The sequence below is a fragment of the Elephantulus edwardii genome, unplaced genomic scaffold (genome assembly GCF_000299155.1).
Source record: "Elephantulus edwardii isolate Elephantulus edwardi_28Jun2011 unplaced genomic scaffold, EleEdw1.0 scaffold00076, whole genome shotgun sequence".
In the NCBI taxonomy this organism is placed as follows: domain Eukaryota; kingdom Metazoa; phylum Chordata; class Mammalia; order Macroscelidea; family Macroscelididae; genus Elephantulus; species Elephantulus edwardii.
Genome location: NW_006399826.1, coordinates 3,542,997 through 3,563,192, shown reverse-complemented (window position 1 = coordinate 3,563,192; position 20,196 = coordinate 3,542,997). Strand labels below are relative to the sequence as shown.

The 20,196-nt window shown below is 42.0% G+C and overlaps 1 protein-coding gene across 1 annotated transcript; it reads left to right on the top strand.

Moving 5' to 3' along the window:
• The first annotated feature begins 19,427 nt into the window (after nucleotides 1-19,427).
• On the top strand, nucleotides 19,428-19,958 carry LOC102844492 (60S ribosomal protein L18a-like). Its single transcript, XM_006889184.1, has one exon. It carries the CDS (start codon nucleotides 19,428-19,430, stop codon nucleotides 19,956-19,958), a length of 531 nt encoding a protein of 176 aa, XP_006889246.1.
• Nucleotides 19,959-20,196: the final 238 nt, after the last annotated feature.

The window sequence follows — 20,196 nt, the reverse complement described above, 5'->3', positions numbered from 1 at the left end:
GCTGGCCTGTCTTCAATTCCCCAGCCTGAGTTACTTCTTCAACAGTTTAATCACCCTTGCTTCTTTATTATCTGGTGGAGAGACCATATCCAATCTGTGAATTTGGTCTGATTTTACTATAAGGCTGAAACCAAAGAGATTCCATTGTGCTGACCTTCTGAGCCTACTCAAATAGTCCCTGTGTTCCAGGAATAGGAAATCACCTGATTCATGTTTATCCTTAAGCAGGGCTTTATGACCCACTCCAGGAGTTAAGAGAGAGAATGCTAAAATAATGAAAAATGGCCCCAGGCCCTTGAAACTGCAATGACCACCCCCAGATGGCCAACATAGAATGGATAAATACCCTACTCTTGCCTTTGTTCTGGGCTGATGCCAACGGAGCTCTGGCCCACTTTCACCGAAGCGAACACTTTAAATACAGCATATTTGCTATATACACTTGGCTAGTGTTGTTTCTAGACTTTGTAGTGAGTTTAGACCTTTCATTTACTTTCAGAGATTGTGCATTTCTACTCTATGCATCAGAGAACTAGACAATGACTAAGGATGACAGAAAAAAGAACTTTGAGTTGTGGAGCTTGGAGAAGAGTATTGAAAATACGATGAACCACCAAGAGAACAAACAGATCTGTCCTAGAGAGCGTAAAACCAGGCTGCTCCTTGGAGGCAAGGATTCTGAAGTTCCGTCTGACATACTTTGGACATGTTGCAAGGAGGGACCAGTCCTTGGAGAGGGATATCATGCTTGGAAGGGTGGAGGGACAGACAATGCAAGAGAGGAAGACCCTTGATGAGATGAGATGGATTGACTCAGTGACTAGGGTAATGTGGGAGGTGTGTCAGAGACATGAAATTGGCTCAGGATAGAAGAGGGTTCAGAGCTGTTGTACATAGGGTCATTATAAGCACATAACAACTCTAGAACAGAGTAAAATGTTAAGATGAGAGGATGGACAGGTGGGTGTATGACTGAGACTGATCTTGTCCACTGTCCATCCCGATAAATGCTTGAGACTTGCTGACCACACTCTGAGAGCAGTCAATACACTCCCGTCACCGGGCTTGCCACAACAGCCAAGATAATGAACAAGGTTGTGAGATGCCCGGCCTCCGGGCTGTAGGCTAGGAATGAGGAAGCGAAAGTAATGGGCAGACTGAATGGCAGTGTCTGCTGTTACCCTCTTCCCTATTTTCCCTTCTGCAAACCTTGCCCAGAGCTCAGAGCCATACTTTTCTACTCCACAAGTAGATCATCTGGGGAGAAAAAAGGAAATTATCAAAGGGTGGTACCCCCTGAAAAAGCTGTCAGTTTCTTTACAGCTGCAAACTTGAAGGTGCGCTGGTGCTGTGTGACCCAGTTCTGAGAACTACTTCTGTCTGACGTCACTTGGATATTAAACTCAAGCTGTCTTTTGGGATCTGAAAGGTTTTTAAGACTTCCTCAGCAGAAGAAGGGCAAACAGAAATTCTGGGAGGGTGGGTAGGTTTCGGATCAAGGTCATGGCTGAGAATATTTAGTTACCGTGGGGCAGAGGAAGGTGCTGGTGAAGGGCGAGAAGTGTTCACTTAGCATGTTTTGGAAAAACACTGCCTTAGTCAGTCATGAATTCTACTTCACAGATTTGTCACAGGTGTCACACACTGCAAAACACATTTTACCCTTCATTTCCTTTTAGTCAGCAACTTAATACGTCAGGATTTGGTTTTTTTGTTTTGTTTTGTTTTTTCTTAGTTATTCCTACCGAATGCCACCTAACCTCCTTTCTCAGTTAGTAACTACTGCGGTGGTTCTGCATTCTCCCCTGCTGATTTCAGTCAACTTTCTGGCCCCTTGCCCTTTGTTTCTGTGAACAGCTGTTTTTCTGCCTCACTCCCCCACCAGGCCTGTCTTCCTGTCCTCTTCAGGCTGCTTCTGTATTGATACTACTTAAAATCCATCCAAGAGCATAACATCTCAAATGCCTGCCCTTTGGAATTTTTCTTTCAGCTATTTGGGGGGCAGATTATAGGTTTTGCTTCCTGTTCTCTGAGTCCCTTCAAAACAAAGAAAAAAATAAACAACTAAGCAATGCACTACAGCTTTTACTTATTTAATAACATAATGTAAAATTAATCAACTGCTTTAAAAGAGCCAGAACGAACCATATTATTTAACTCACTGAAACAACTCACTTCATGCCTTCTTCACAATGTGTTGTGGTGGTGGTGTACCATCAGATGTATGAGTCGGAACCGACCCACAGCTGACCCTTCAGAAGGTTTTTAGAGGCAGTTAATTTTATGGGAGGAGACTGCCCATTGCTGATGGATTCAAACCACATACCTCTGCACTGGCAGCAAATCCTTACCACTAAGCCAGGCATGAATTCTACCTCGTCATCAAAGTCGCATTCAGTCAGAGCCTCTAATCACTTGGGCTACTCTGCTTAAAAACACTAAATAACTGCACATATTTGTCTCTGTCACTGACCAAAAAAACGACCTAGAAGAATTTTTTTTTTACAGATGACATTTCTCTATTTCTGTTTTTGGTAATTTAACAATTAAGATCAGTCATCAGCAATCTTTTCTAAACACGCTAGTTTCAACTTCCTTTTTTTAATTCATTTTAATTAAAGTTCATAAAAACTTAGGGTTTCCAGTCATTCACTGTTGCCCTTTTCTCCCAGTCAACGCCTCCCCCCCTTGCAATTCACTCTTCTTGAAATCAACTTCCTTTTAAAAACGTAATCTCAAGAAGGGTAACTGTAAATTTTTTAAGATACTTAATAATGTTCAAAAACATATTTGTAATTGACATAAATTATTTTACAGATTGAAATTTTAAAATCCAGACTGTACTGTCAACAAATGATAGAACACTGCTTGTTGAAAGTCGGGAAGACTTAAAGCACCTGTTGCAGAAGATTGCATCTCAACGAAAAGAAAAATACCACTGGGCTGATTGGCAACATGGAGAAAAAACTGAAACTGTCAACAACTTCATCTTAAATGGATCTGCAATGGATATACTTGGTACCAGCATTTAGGAAATCAGGAAATACATTGTATCGGAAAAGTTTAGAGTCAGGACACTCTTCAAATTATTAAGGAGCAATGATGTCAATTTGAGGACTAAGGTGTATCTGATTGAAACCATGATGTTTTCAATCACTTGCTGTGCATATTGACAGCTGGACAGTGAATAAGGATGTGAGATGAAGAACCGATGCCTTATCAACTGTGGTGTTGATTGGATAAGAGTACTGAATATCTTATGGACTGCCAAAAGAACAAACAGATATGCTTTGAAGAAGGTACAGCCAGACTGCTCCTTGTAGGCAAAGATGATAAAGCTTTGTCTCACATACTTTGGGTATGTTGCTGTTCTTGTTATGTGCCATCGAGTTGACTATGACTCACAGCAAACCTATGAACAACAGCTCTAAACCTTGCCCTACCCTGAGTCAATTTCACTGTCTCAAATACACCTGCCTTCATTACCACAGTCACTGAGTCAATCCATCTCATCCAGGGGCTTCCTCTTCTGCACTGACCCTCCATCCTTACAAGTATGATGCCCTTCTCCAAGCACTGGTCCCTCCTGCAACATTCTCAAAGTACATAGACAAAGCTTCAAAATTCTTGCCTCCAGGGAGCACCCTGGTTTCACCCTCTCAAGGCCAGATCTGTCTGTTTTCTTGGAAGTCCATGACATGTTCAATACTCCTCTCCAACACCACAACTCAAAGGCATCAATTCTTCTCCTGTCATCCTTAATCACTGTCCAGCTCTTTGATGCATAGCAAGTCACTGCAAAGACCACGGCCTGGATGAGGCATACATTCGTCTTTAGACAGATATCTTTGCATTTCAGCACTCCAGAGAGGTCCCTGACAGCAGACTTTGCTCATCCAATTCATTTTTTGTATTTCCTGGCTGTTCGTTCTAAGAATGCTGACTGTGGATCCATGCAAGATGGACATGTTCTTTTGGGCAATGTTGGTAAGAAAGGCTATTGTTTGGAGAGTGATGTAATGCTTGGATAGGTGAAGAACCAGCTAAAAAAGAAGACGACAACCCTCAAACAGGTGAACTGGCACAGTGACCTCAGTAATGGACTCAAGTGCGTCAGCGAGTGTAACAATAATACAGGACAGGACAGGGTTCAGATCTGTTCTTCACAGGGTCACTATGAGTCATACTCAACTCAGCTGCACCTAACAACAATTTTAACTGTAACCCTTTAAAGTAGCTGTTCTCTTCCCTCTTCAGTAAAAAGAAGCTAACATAAGATATTTTAAAGGTGTGTAGAACATCAACATTTAGAGAAATAAAGGTCTGAGGAGTCACAAAATAAGCTGGAGAGTAATGTAATTAAAAAGAAAGATAGGAAAGGAGTCACTGACAATGGTAAATGCTACAGAAAGGTCAAGAGAGACTGGCAGCTGTTTCTGTCAAGGACTTAACAATCTATACAGTAAATGAGTCTAGAGATTTTAACATGTAGCCAAAACACTGGAAGGTCTTACAAACCATGCTGAGTAAAAGAAATCAAAACTTGATTCCAGACTTCAGAGGGAACACTTTCCAAGCCTTAGAGCCAGTCACATAAGCCATATGCATCACAAGACTGGACTGAAAGCAAAACTCACTCAAGCTTATTTTCAAAATTGTTTACTGAAAGCTATAAAGGTTGTCTTTCCTCTTAACAGGCTTATGAGTTTGACGTTTGTGCAAGGAGGAGAAAGAAAACAACAATTGCTGAATTGTGCTTGTCTAAGGCTACAAAGCTATGCTACCGGTTTTTAAAATGCCAGCCAGCCGGGTCACATGTGCTAGACAGACTTCAAAAGAGCATCCAGCCTAAGAGAAAGACTTGAGAGAAAGGCCTGGAAACTTACTATGAAAATCACCTGATGAAAATCGTTTGGATCATAACAAAAGGCCATTTGATAGGATGCTGAAGAAGTCTCTGGACACTGGAAGACACTCAAAATACTCACTGGCTTCACTGGTATACAATTCCCCTGCCCCGAATACACTCCTCTATGCAACCTTAATTCTGGACTCTTGTGATAACCATAATACCCAATGAAGGAATTTTTTCTTTTACTTTCCAAAGAGAGGAGCAAAGGGGTGGGGGTGGGGGGAGGACAGGGAGAAAAGTGAAACAATGAATGAATGGAAATCCAAAATCTCTGTAAATGTTCATTGAAATTTTAAAAAAAAATACACACTGGCTACAACAATGGCCTTGAGCAAACCCTCAGGCATGGAGCTGGTGCAGTTTTGTTCTGAATGTGGGGTTACCAAAGACTGGAGCTGACTCTGCAGTGACTGAGAATCGACACTTTCATGACGTTTTTATATATCATCCTCCCAACAACTCAGTGAGCTAGGAGACCATTACCCTTCCCACCTTATAGATAAGAAAATGGTGCTTAAAAAGAAAATTAATTTGCCAAAATTCCAGACTTCTTGTAAAGGCTGAAATTCAAAATTGGTCAAGTCCCAATAATTTTGGTAATATGTATACCCTTTCCATTCTCCATCCTTGGACACTATATAAAAGGAATCTTCCTGCATGAATGCTTCTGCAGCCTTTCAATCCAACATTGTTTTTAAAGCTAATCCATATAGACGGGCCAGTATCTACTCCATTTGGATGACTCCAACTCCGAGCAGCCCTATGGGACAGAGTAGGACTGTCATGAAGCAAGATTCTACTGAAGATTATCCAAAAACGACTGGAACAGCACATCAGCAGAGAACTGCCAGAAGTCCAGGATGGGTTTAGAAGGGGTTGTGGTACTAGGGACATTGTAGCTGATGTTAGATGGATCTTAGCTGAAAGCAGGGAATACCAGAGGAATGTATATCTGTGTTTCATTGACTATGTAAAGGCATTTGACTGTGTGGATCATAACAAACTGTGGCTGACTCGGAAAAGAATGGGAATCCCAGAACACTTGATCGTGCTAATGCGAAACCTATACTTGAACCAGGAGGCAGTCGTTAGAACAGAGCAAGGGAACACTGCATGGTTCAAAATTGGGAAGGGCGTATGCCAGGGATGTGTCCTATCTCCATACCTTTTCAACCTGTATGCAGAACAGATTATCTGGGAGGCTGGGCTCTATGAGGAAAAATGTGGGATCAATATCAGTGGGAGATCTATCAACAATCTACATTATACAGATGACACAACCCTGCTTGCTGAAACTGAGGAGGGCCTGAAGCACTTGCTACAGAGGGTCAAGGACTGCAGCCTCCAATATGGATTGAGGCTCAATGTCAAGAAGACAAAGATTCTCACCACTGGGCCAATTGGCAGCATCAGGATGGATGGTGAAGAGATTGAGATTGTTCATAGCTTTAGTCCGCTTGGCTCCACAGTCAACACTCTTGGCACCAGTAGCCAGGAAATTAAAAGGCGCATTGCCATGGGAAAGTCTGCTGTTAGGGACCTCTCCAAAGTACTGAAGAGCAATGGTGTCTCTCTGGAGACTAAGGTGAGTCTGATACAGGCCATGGTCTTTGCAATCACTTGTTATGCATCAGAGAGCTGGACAATGACCAAGGAGAATAGAAGGAGAATTAATGCCTGTGAACTGTGGTGCTGGAGAAGAGTATTGAGAGTATCATGGACTGCTAGGAAAACAAACAGATTCATCCTAGAGAGGGTTAAACCAGGTGGCTCCTTGGAGGCAAGGATTCTGAGGCTCCGTCTAACATACTTTGGACATGCTGTAAGGAGAGACCGGTCCTTAGAAAAGGACATCATGCTTGGGAGGGTGGAGGGACAGTGAAGGAGGGGAAGGCCCTCTATGAGGTGGATTGATTCAGTGACTGGGGTAATCAGGATGGGAGTGTCAGACAGTGCGATTGGCACAGGACAGAGCAGAGTTTAGGGCTGTTGTACATAGGGTCGCTATGAGTCACAAGCAACTCAATGGCACATAACAACAAGAAATCCTAGGCTTTATCTCTCTACAGACGTAGACGGCTAAATCTCCTGTAGAGTGGTTGGTAAATTTAAACCACCAACCTTTTGGTTATCAGCCAGACACTTAACTACTGTACCCCCAGGGCCTCTGGTCCATTAACAGTTTATTAATTTTACCCCACATAGCACTAAATAATTTCCTTATAGAAAATGTTAGGGGGAACACAGCTATGGCTTCATGGTACCAATAATGAATGGCTGCTTCCATCTACAGCAGTGAACTTGAGTAACCATAGAGAAAAACCTCTTTTGGGAACGTTATACAGTTTTAACATTTAGGTCTTTGATCCATTTTGAGTTAGTTTTTATATGTGTTGTTAAGTACTGTTCCTGTTTCCTTTTTTCTGTAAATGGATATCCAGTTTCACCAGCACCATTTGTCAAAGAAAATGTCTCTTTGACACTCGAACAAACATCAACCCTTTATGAAGATCAACTGTCCACAGATGGGTGGATTTACGCTTGGGGTCTCAGTTCCACTCCACTGGTCTGTGTGCCACCAATGCAAGGCTGGGATCAGGATTAGAATTGCATTAGATGCATTCGTTGATTTGGGTTTGTTGTTGTTGTTGTCAGGTGCTACTGCATGATTCATAGTAACCCCATAGGGTAAGCCCATCCTATCCCATGTCATCCTCAACTTCTCTGACATGTGAGCCCAGTGCTGCAGTTACTGTGTCAATCCATCTCATTGATTGTCTTCCTCTCTTTCACTGACCCCTCTAGCTTTTGTAGCATGATGTCCCTTTCCAAGAATAACCTCTCCTAACAACATGCCCAAAGCATGTGAGATGGAGCTTCACCATTCACGCCTGGAAGGAGCACTCTGGCTACACTTTTTCCAAGACACATCTGTTCTAATTTTTATATTAGGTCTTTCAATCTTTTACTATGGAGCATTTTCCAATTTATCAAGGGAGGTCCCTTTTCTCTTCATGTGAGCAAGTGCATTAGTAGATTTTCTAATGCAGAAATCACCTTACATTCCTGGGATAGTCCCGCGTTCTGTACGCAGCATTTCCTTTATACATTACTAATTCCATTTCTGATGGACTGCTGCTCTTTAGTTGCACCTTTTTACCCTCTCATCACATTAAGGAGACACTGATGGTGTTCGGTGGTAGAATTCTCACCGTTCATGTGGGAGACATGAGATAGCTTCCCAGCCAAAGAAAACCTCATGCGCAGTCACCATCTGCCTTTCGATGGAGGCTTTGTGCTGCCGTGACTTTAAGCAGGTTTCAGTGCAACTTTCAGACTAGACTCAAATGGACTAGGACGAAAGGTTTGGCAATCTACTTTTTAAAAATCAGCCAATGAAAAATGCTACAGGTCCTAAAAGCCTGGTCCACAATGATTAGGTGAGATGACACAGGACTGGGCGGTGTGCTGTTGTGTGTGGGGTCAGCACAAGTCAGAGACCAACGAAACAGCAGCTATCAACAGCTGACACATTTAACGTACTCACCTCATACTCTGCATCTAACACCAACATCTGGAATCTCAGAAGATATGATTATAGTGTTTCCTATTTTTCCAGATTAACTCCTTGCAACTTATTTAAAATATTTGTAATTGTGATCCTAGTTCCTAGGGACTTTTATCCATGTCAATTTGCTGACACTTGTGTTCCTCTAACTCCTGCAGTAAAGACATGGCTTGGTTTTTAGGTTCCCTAACCCTTTTCACTAAAATCCTTGGCTTGGGATTCTGATGTATGTCTGGCAATGTACACTTCAAATCCAGAGAGAACAATCTGCAGGCATTCATTTCACAGGAGAGATATTTTGATATCTCACCCTTCCACTAAAAGACGCCCGGAGGCAGACACCCTGTACCCCCAACCCTACTCTCCTCACTCCCTACCTGCTCTCAGCTCAGCTCAACTCACTGGGATTTTTTTCCCCCAGCCAGAGTGCTTGCTCCTTGGAGGCAAGGATGATGAAGCTTCATTTCACAAACTTTGGGCATATGGATAGAAGTGGCTGTTCTTTGAAAAGGGGCATTATGTACAAAAGGGCAGAAGGTCAGCAAAAGAGGAAGACCCTCAAAAAGACAGACTAACATGGTGACTGTGGCAATGGGCTCAAGTATGTCAGAGATGTTGAGGATGGCACAGGATAAGACAGGGTTTGAAATAGCTAGGAGTTGGAAACAGGAACCTAAGTGCCCATCAAGAAACGAATGGATAGAGAAGCTGTGGTATATTCATACAATGGAATACTACGCTGCTTTGAAAAACAAGGAACTCATGCAATATTATTCAAAATGGGTGACCATGGAAGACGGTATGCTGAGTAAAATATCTCAGTCACAAAAGGACAAATACTGCATGGTGCCACTGTTGTACAAAGTGACTGACATCAGGGTTGGGGTAAAACAGAAAAGCTGGATCGATTATATATACTGAATTGAAACAGATGACGGAGAGAACCGTTTAAAAGTGATATATGATACCATATTATGATTATCACAGGAATCCAGAATTAAGGTTGCATAGTGGAGTGCATTTGGGGGAGGAGGCACAGGGATTGTATACAAACAAAGAAGTTTATCTTTGGCTTTTCAAAGACAGGAGTGAACTGGGGAGAGGGGCTAAAGAAAAAAGTGCAACAATGAATGAATGAAAATCCAAAATCTCTGAAAATGTTCATTAAAATTAATAAAATAAAATTGGGAAAAAAAAGACAGGGTTTGAATCTGTTGTTCATAGGGTGGCACAGTCGACTCAGCGGCATATAACAGCACCTGGGTCTTCCTTTTCCACCTTAGCTTGACCTCTAGGTCCTGTCCAGTATCCCACGGCCACCTTGCCAAAGCTCTAGATGCTAAGAGGTCCAGATGCAGGTACCCCCAACAGCTATCACGGAAAGTCAACCTCCCTGGATTCAAGTTTTCTTCTTTGGGGCCTATTAAGAGTTTCCTCATTTTCTTGTAAGCTCAATTATGCACCAAAAAAAAGCATTGTGAATATCTGGTTCAGTATTTTCATAATGGGGAGCTATTTTAAAATCTCTAATCTACCACACTGCCAGAAAGTGAAGTCTCTAAATACTGTAATGAGTTTGCTTAGCTGAGTATTTTTCCCCCTAAAAGAAAAGTACATCCACTTGTAAAAACTAAAGGGAAAGTGATTCATTCAGCTAACAAATATGTGCGAGATACTGTTCAAGGCACTTGGCGAGTATCTTATCAGCAAACCACACAAACATGGATACCTTCAAAGTGCCCACGCAGGAAGAGAGGAGAAGACAACAAATATAAACATAAGCAAATTAAATTACATCACAGAATGTAGCAGGTCCAGCAGAAAGAAAGGAGAAATCTGTAAGAAGGATCATGACTAGGTGAGGTAAAGGTCTGCAATCATAAGCTAGCCTGCTGCTGCTGCTGCTGTTATATGCTGTCAAGTCAGCAATGATGCACAGCTGACCCTCCAGCAAATTTTCAGAATCACACAGGAGATTCCTCATTTCTCCCTTTTCTCCCCTGCGGAGCGGCTAATGGAGTTGAACTGTGTGTGCCTTTGGGCTGGCAGCAAAGCTCCTTACCACTAGGCCACCAGAACTCCCTATAAATAAGGCAGCTATTGTTAAAATATTAAATATCTTCCCCAAACATACCACCAATTAATGTTCACTAAACAAGAACTTAAGGGAGCTCTGGTGGCTCAATGGTAAGGAGGTGGGCTGCTAACCCAAAGGCATGCAGTTCAAATCCATGAGCTGTTCCATGGGACAAAAAAGGGCACTCTCATCCCATGCAATTAACTGTCTCTGAAAATCTGCTGGAGTGTCAGCTGTGAGTCAGTTCTAACTTGACAGCACTTTAACAAAGCAAACATGAAGCTCAGAAACTTTTTCCCCTTCTTATCTTGGGGTAAGATAGGTTGATACTATGTAACTCTATCCAGTTAAAAAAAGAAAGTTACACACTTCAGTATTACCAGTGGAAGACACTGCCCAAAAGTTACAATTTACCTATTTAAAAGAAGAAATAAAATTCAAAAATAAAAGTAATGAAACCAAAGTACATATTTCAAGTTTTACAGAAAGAATGTGTCAATAAGCAGAATGACCTATTTCCAAGGATAATCAGAATTTAATTAGTTTCACTATTACAGTCAGTTCTCTTTGCCTATTAAACCTAAAAGTTAATTTGTCCAATTATATCATTTAACTTCTTAAGGAAATGTGTTCTATTTATAACACTTTAATATGGGCTTTCCATTTTAATTAGAATTACACATGATGCTGGTCAGTAAGTCACACCTTAAACAAAATCCAAGACAGTATTTTTCAGCTCTGTCATTATTTTTATTGTTTTTCTCCATTTCTATAATTTTTTTATATCTCTTAAAAGAGAAATAAAATTAGATCTTTATATAAATATATGTAATAATTATCTATACTAGGCAATCACCTACCTCTTTCATTTTTTAATGATACAGATAAACAACAAGTTTAAGGAACTAATATTCCTGCATGGCCAATTTATGTTGCCTGCCAGAGAAAACATTCAAGGGACAGAGCCTACAAAACTTGAGGCAGGATTTATTTGCAGAAATAGAAGCTTTGCACCAACTTTGGTGGTAACCTCTTTTATCAAAACAGACCCAAGAATTTAGAAATCATTTCATGGACAAAATAGAACAAACTAAACTATTTCCCAAAGTAAATAATACAGAATTTAATTGTAATACAGCAATTAAGGATCAGCCAATCATGGTGTTTTAAAGCCCTGTTCAGTGTCTTCTGGCAACTGTCCCACTCCACCCCCTCCGCCAGGCTGTGAGGATTCCTCTTTTCTACAGCAAGTGAGAGAAGACTTCTCGATTCCTAAAATTTCACATCCTCCTTATTTTTGTCTGGGTCTGTACTAGGCCTCTGCGGTTGCTATTGTTTGTTGTTATTCAGTTTAGGTACAATTAAGACTGTCTGGTCCTGGGCCATCTTTTCAGTCACTGGTATGTTAATATCAGCCCTTAATGGAATTTTATGGTAAACACTCTGGGACATGTAAAGATAGCAAGTTGTCCTTATCAAATTCCCAGTGAGATATGCTTAATGACACAAAGGTTTCTGGAAAGTTGCTGCAACAACTTTCAGTAAATGTCCTGTCTTGAAAATTTAAAATTGGAAAAGATCCAGAAACAATATTAAGTTTCTTGCTGCAATTAAATCCAATAGTAATCCTTAATTTTAATCCTTAAATTATCTACAGTAGGTTATAATATATAATGACTAGAAAAATCATTCCATAAAATACTGTAACAAATCCATTCCAACCCATGGCAACCTCATGCATGCTAAGGCAGAACTGTGCTCTATAAAGTTTTAAAGGTTGGTGGGTTTTGGTTTTGGGAACTTTTTTCACCAGGCCTTTCTTCTATAGCACCCACAGGTGGACTCAAATTGTTCATCTTTCAGTTATCAGCCAGGCCCATTAACCACGTGCTTCATCCAAGAAGACTCTTGGACCTCAGAAATACTTGAAAACGTACTCCTGCTCTGGCGGCCGAGTGGTAAGAAGCTGTGCTGCAGTCTCAAAGGCATGCAGTTCAAATCCACCAGCTGCTCCCCGGGAGAAGGATGGGCGGTCTCCTCCCCATGTGATTAACTGCCTCTTAAAGCGCACTAGAGGATCAGCAATGAATGGGTCCATTCCAACACAACAAGCTACTAAGGAGTCTAAGAACAATTCACCTATGGCAGAAATAAAAAAATGTAGTGTCGAGCCTTTGGGATCTCTCTGAGGTTCTTTCAAAAGGAACTAAGTAGACAAAACTATTTTTATACTAACACCAAGTCTCTTTCTTTTTTCTTTGCTGCCTTTTTACTCTCGTTTCCTCATAAATAGATGGCAGAATTTCCCAAAGGATACATGGCATGTGACATCGTAACAGACTGGATGCAAAAGCAAGTATGGGAATGTGCTTATAAAAAGGCAAACATTCATAAGATTTGCCAAAAAAGTAGTAATACCCTTTTTTTCCATTTCTAATTTTTTTTATTTTGGAAAACTTAAATTTCATAAAAATGTATTCTTATTTTAGCATCTCCTAAGATTCTTGTGATTGTAAATGAACTGATTAATTTTTTAATTTCTAAGGTTTTAATCTTATTATGGAAAATATCAATAGCTATAATAAAAAAATAAAAGCCCTCTGGGGTCATTAATAATTTATAAAAATATAAAGGGGTCTAGAGACCAATAAGATTGTAAAAACCACGGACCTATAGGGTAGCATCCATAGAATGGTTTACAATTATTTTACTAACGTTTATTAAACACTAACTTTTTCCTGGAGCCCAAGTGCTGGGAAGACAGCAATTAAACAGGGCAAAGTTCCTGTGTCCCTGGAACTGTTGTCTAGTACTAGGAAATAGAGAATAAACAAATAGCACCAACTACCAAGAAGTGCTCCATAAAGACATAAAAAGGTGAGCTGGCACGTTAGGAAGTATCTGGGCACATCACTAATGGAATCACGAAAGCCTGCTTTCTCAAAGGTGTGTCCCTGAGGCGTGGACTGGAATAGCCAGAGGCTGGCCAGGCAGAGCTCGGGTGCCCAGCACAGCATGACTGTCCCCAAGCCCCCAGCTTTTTTTTTCCCCCAAGTGCTGTGCTTTGGTCACACCCTGCAGACTCTATGCTTGCTCTTGCTTCCTTGTCTTCACCTGAGCTGTTCCCTCTGCAATGGCCTCCATGCGGCTAGCTGTCAATTTTTTTTTTAGCTGTCAATTTTTTAAAGTCTCAGGTCAAAACTCCATAAAGGCAGATACACCAATGGGTGTGAGGAAGATCTCCTCATGTCTTATACTCTTCCCCCGTGCTGCTCTCTTGGTGCTAACATGGCGTTGTACCTTTGTGCGCCAAGAACTCCCACTGGGACTGCAAGTTCTCAGAAAGCATCTTTGGATTTGCATCGCCTAGCCCAGGCTGCTGGCTTAGTATATGTATGCACTTGGTAGCCCTCAGATGAACTGCTAAATAAAATAACTTTATTACTACTTTTTGCTTCTAATATCTTAAAAGACAAAAATTATGGCTTATTCATCTTTCTGGCCTAGTGGGTAAGAAGTGCTGTCAACCTAAAAGCAGGTAGTTCGAATCCACCAGCTGCTCCGAGGAGAAGGATGGGCCATCTCTTCCTACTGTGATTTACAGTCTCTGAAAACCCACTGGTGGGTCAGGTGAGAGTCAGGTGAGAGGGAGAGTGATTACGGAACTCTGGTGATAGCCCGGTATATGTTGCAAGGCTAACTGAAAGGTCAGCGGATCAAATCCACCAGTTAGTCCATGAGATAAAGATGAACGGTCTTTTCCTGCAAAGAACAATTCACCTTTTTTTTAACCACTGACTCTAACTCTGGGTCCTATATATTACACTTCTTCTACAAATGCTCATCAAAATACTAAATGGAATGTAATCTCTAATCTCACCCTCACCTTCCTAAACAAGCCCAAATTCACGGCCGCAGACTCCCTTCTGACTCCTAGCCACCCTTCAACCAGGGCAGAATGGTTCCCACAGGTTTTTTCAAAGCATAATCTTAACAGAAGCAGATGGTCACCTTAGCCTCCTGCAGACTGGCTAGTAGGTTTGAACCACTGACCTTCCGGTTAGCAGCCAAGCATATACCCACTGTGCCATCCGAGTTCCTCAAATCTATAACGTATTGTATTCATTTTCAGAGCCATCACTTAAAAGGGTGATGTACTCATGGAACTTACCGTGTTTCCCTTCTACCATAATGAGGTCTCAGCTCCCCAGGTCAGGATTTAAGGGAAACACAGCACCACTTGTTGTTGGAAACTGGGACTTAAGTAAAGTGGCCCCAGCACTTAAGGTGGCAACTATAAGCTGCAAACAAGGCAACAATAACAACAAAAATGATCCTCCACTGATTTCCTTTAAAAAGGTACGCTGGCCTTATCCTTTCTACATCTGCTGTGCTGATTTCTGTTGTGATTACTGAGAGGCAGTTCACTGCCTGGGAGCCATTTATATTGCAAACTCCCTTTTCACCCCACGGTGTTTTTAACTTTCACATGCTATGAGCAGTTTGTTTGCTCATGCCTTTCTCTAGCAGTTCTCTTCACCTGGCTGTCTAGAATACTCACCTGAGCCCACAATGCTAGAAGACAGGGTCTAATGTACATTACATTGTCTGTGATACAAAACACTGAACAAAACAGGATATGCTAATGGATGTGATACTAGCATGCCTCCCTATCAGCGATCGAAGGTGAACACTTAAGTTTTAAAATGCTTTAACTATGAATTATGGGCACGTAGAGAGTTGCGTCCAATTACTTCTATCACCAGTGATGATTTGTTTTACCTAAATTCAAAGTAACTTTGCAAAAACTATTTCATCACTAGCTAATAAAAGTAAAATTTCATTTAAAAACTTGCAGGAACAGAGAGGCAGTAGTTTTCAATAACAAGTACAGGCTGGCTGTTTTCCCACGAGTCCTACAAGCAATAAGATGTTTGCTATGTTGGCATAAAACGCTGTGCTCAGCTTTAAGGGACTTACTGGATACTTTTTGGATTATAAAGGCTCTTGTGTTTCTTCTCAGAGTTCTGGTGATCTGTAGTTTAAGGACTCAGCTACTAAACAAGAGTTTAGCCACTCAAACCCCCCAGCCACGCCACAAGAGTAAGAAGAGGCAGTCTCTTCCCCATAAGGGGACCTCTGGCAGCTCAGTGATAAGAGCTGTGCTGCCAACTGAAAGACACATGGTTTGAATCCACCAGCTGCTACATGGGAGAAAAATGGGCAATCTCCCCCCTTAAGATTTTAGTCTCTGAAAACCCAAAACCCACCAGAAGGTCAGCTATGAGTTGGTTCCATGACTCAATGGTATAATAATGACTTATTCCCTCTAAGAGTGGACACTATATTGTGTCCTACATGGACACTATATTGCTGTTGTGAGGTGCCATCAAGGTATGACTCCTAGATTAACAGATCTGAACCCTGTCCTGTGCCATCCTCACAATCTGACACTCTCCAGTCTACTGCGGCAGTCACTGTGTCAGTCCACCCAGTTGAGGGTCTCCCTCTACTTCACTGTTCCCCCACTTCCCAAGCATGATGGCATTCTCCAAGGAATAGCCTTTCCTAGCATCATGCCCGAAGTACACAAGATGAAGCATCTCCACTCTTGCCTCCAAGGAACATTCTGGCTGCACCTCCTCTCGGACCTATGTGTTTGCTCTTTTGGCACTCCATGGGACAGTCAGTACTCTTCTCCAACATCACAGTTCAAATGCATCAATTGTTCTCTGTCATCCTTACTCACTGTCCAGCTTTTAGCAGCACAGCCAGTGACTGAAAAGACCATGAACTGAATCAAGTGCATCTTAGTCTTCAAACTAATATCATTGCTCCTAAGTAATTTGAAGAGATCCCTGGCTGCAATATTTCCCAGGGAAATATGTCTCCTGATCTCCTGACAGCTGGCACCAAGGGTGTTGACTGTGAATCCAAGTGAGATGAAATGATTGACAACTTCAATCTTTTCTCCATCTACCATGATGTTGCCTATCGGTCCAGTGATGACAATTTTTGTTTTCTTGACATTGAGATGCAATCCATATTGAAGGCTGCAGTGTTTGAATTTCTGCAGCAAATGATTCAAGTCGTCCTCACTTTCAGCGAGCAAGGTTGTGTCATCTGCACAGTGAAGGCTTACTGATGAGTTTCCCTCCGATCCTGATACTACACTTTTCTTCATAAAGTCCAAGGAACCCTATATGGTTTAAAATTAAGAAGGGTGTGCATCAGGGTTATAGCCTTTCTCCAGAGCGACTCAACCTGTATGTCAAGCAAATGATTCAAGAAGCTGGACGCTGTGAGAAAGAATATGAGACACCACGAATGGCAATCAACTCAACAGAGGCAGGCTTTTGATTTGGCTGTTTCTTCTCTTCTTCTTCTTCCTTGTGACTCCTCCAAAACCCAGCAGAAATGTTACAGGAAAACAAAGAAATTGAAATCTAAAGTACAGCAATTTTTTAAAATAACTTAGTAATTATTTAATTTTTTAAACGTCTGCTGGAAGGATAATTGAGAAATAATTTAAGATAAAGTTCTTCGGGATTACTTGCAGTTCAAAACCACCGTGGAGTCAGAGGACAGGCCTGATGATCTGTTTCTCCAAACTCTCTGACTCAGTCAGTTCTACGAGGAACACAAGGGGTTACCAGGAGCTAGAATCAATTTGATGGAAACTAACAACGCAAGTCACTGTTTTTATGACCACTGCAAACAACTGATACTTTTTAATTACACTAAGTATGCCTACAGATTCTCACTACTGGGTCTATTGGCAGCATCATGATAGATGGTGAAGAGACTGAAATTGTTGACAGCTTCAGTTTGTTTGGCTCTACAATCAACTGATTTCCAGCAGCCAGGAAATTAAAAGACAAACTGCACTGGGAAAATTTGCTGTCAGAGACTATTCCAAGGTACTGAAGAGCAGTCTGGAGACAGGTGTGCCTGATACAAGCCATGGTCTTTGCTACACTTGCTATGCATCAGAGAGCTGGTCAATTAACTAAGGATGATAGAAGGAGAGTTGATGCCTTTGAGCTTTGGTGCTGGAGAGGAGTACTGAATATATCATAAACTGTTAGAACAACAATCAAGTTCGTCCTGGAGAGGGTGAAGCCAGGCTGCTCCTTGGAGGCAAGGCTTCTGAAGCTTCATCTGACATACTTTGGACATGTTGCAAGGAGGAACCAGTCCTTGGTGAGGGTCGTCATACTTGGGAGAGTGGAGGGACAGCGCAGGAGAGGAAGACCCTCGATGAGATGGAGTGACTCCATCACTGGAGTAATGGGGGTGGGTGTATCGGAGACAATAAGATTGGCAAGGGATAGAGCAGGGTTTAGGACTGTTGTACACAGGTTTGCTATGAGTCACAAGCAACTAGATAGTACATTACAACAACAACAACATGCCTACAGAGTCCAAGGTAGCAAAAATTTTAAATCATCAGAAACATCTATTTTTCATGTTGTTTTGGGTCCTGCTGTACAGTAGTAATTTCTCAACATCTAGTTGTGCATAAATGCTGTGCATTCTTGTCTATAGAAGAGGCCCTATGCTAAATGAACCCTCAGGTTTTCCCGGAGGGCCAGCTTCGAGAGCAGGTCACCCGCACACAGAGCCTCTGTATTTGGTTTAACGTTTTGCTGTCAAGTCTTCAAATTCTTAATAGTTTTAAAATAAAGAACCCGGCATTTTCAACTTGAACTCGACACTGCAAATTATATAGCTGGTCCTAGGTTTTTTTTGCAATTGTAACATTCTGTGATTCTGGGAAAGTACACCTAAATGGTCCAACCACACACTCTGCAGATTAAATAGTGCAAAACACTGAAGTAAGTGCCTTGTATTCCAACAGTTTAAAAATAATGACTTTTGGGGCTATTTTCAACTTTAGTCAAAAAGGATGAAATGCAGATTCAAAGTAAACCAAATCCCAGAGATTCATTTCCATTTTAAATGGGGGGTGGGGGGAGGAACAAACCCTACAACACACATTTGGGTTATCATGATTACAGTGTATTTGAGCTCTGCAGAGAGAATCTAAATAGACCAACATTAAGGAAAGAACAAGCTCATCAGTATCAAAAAATTAATCCTTTGTCTCTGAGTCACTGCTATTTCCATATCCCAAATGCTTCTGGTAGTATCTGCCTTTCCCACTCCTATTTTTATAAAATAACTTCTTTCCTTCAGGAAGGTTTTGAGGGGTTTTGTTTTGATTTTTTATTGCAGTGTATGTAGGGCGCTCTGGTGGCCTAGTGGCGAGAAGCTGCACTGCAGTCCCAAAGGCACGCATCAGAATCCACCAGCTGCTCCGCAGGAGAAGGATGGGCAATCTCCTCCTGTGCAATTTACTGCCTCTGAAAACCCGCTGGAGGGTCCGCTGTGAGTTGGTTCTGCCTCGACAGCACACAACAACAACAACGGGTCACGGAGGATCAGCTCTGAGGCAGTTCCAACTCCCCAGCAATGTGTTTGAGTTTTTAGTACAGAACCAAGATGTCAAGACAGCAAAGGACATATACCACTTAGAGCTCTGCTGCCCCGGCCAACACCATCCACACCCTTCATCTAACAACCTTTAACGGGAAGTTGTAGTTTCAACTCAGACATGTAGCAATTAACCTGACAGTGCAAAACAAGACGATTCTCAAAGGCAGCACTATGCTTACATAAAAGTATCCAACAGGAAACACTATTTTTAGGAAGGGGGTGAAAATCAAAACTATCTCCACATCCTAGCTGAAGGATCACAAGATAGATGCTTCATTAACCTCCTTATCCCATAAAGTGACTGTATGTTAACTGACCTGAAAATTTCTATATAGCTTTTTTCAGGTCGTGGCGAGCGCAGAGAGGTCGCAATGAAGGCTTCGGGAACACTTTGTGAGTACAAAGTGGTGGGGCGCTGCCTGCCCACCCCCAAGTGTCGGACTCCACCACTTTACCGCATGCGCATCTTTGCCCCCAACCATGTTGTTGCCAAGTCCCGCTTCTGGTACTTTGTGTCACAGCTGAAGAAGATGAAGAAGTCTTCTGGGGAAATTGTATACTGTGGACAGGTGTTTGAGAAGACCCCCTTGCGTGTGAAGAACTTTGGCATCTGGCTGCGCTACGACTCCCGCAGTGGGACCCACAACATGTACCGGGAATACCGTGACCTGACCACCGCAGGAGCTGTCACCCAGTGCTACCGCGACATGGGCGCTCGGCATCGTGCCAGGGCCCACTCTATCCAGATCGTGAAGTTGGAGGAGATCGCAGCCAACAAGTGCCGCCGACCTGCAGTCAAGCAGTTCCATGACTCCAAGATCAAGTTCCCACTGCCCCACTGGGTCCTGCGTCGCCAGCACAAGCCACGGTTCACCACCAAGCGGCCCAACACCTTCTTCTAGGCACAGCCCCTCTGCCTCATCCCAGTTTGCACAATAAAACACCTTGGGGATTGAAAAAAAAAAAATTTCTATATAAAAATCCCATTTCAAACAACAGACAGGCTGGCAAGATGCACAGTAACACCAGAAATGCACAAATTTTGTAGGATAACCAATCACTATTTATGTTTATGTTTATTTATATGTATGTGTGTGTATCTATTTCAGGGTGCTCTGGTGGCCTAGTGGCAAGAAGCTG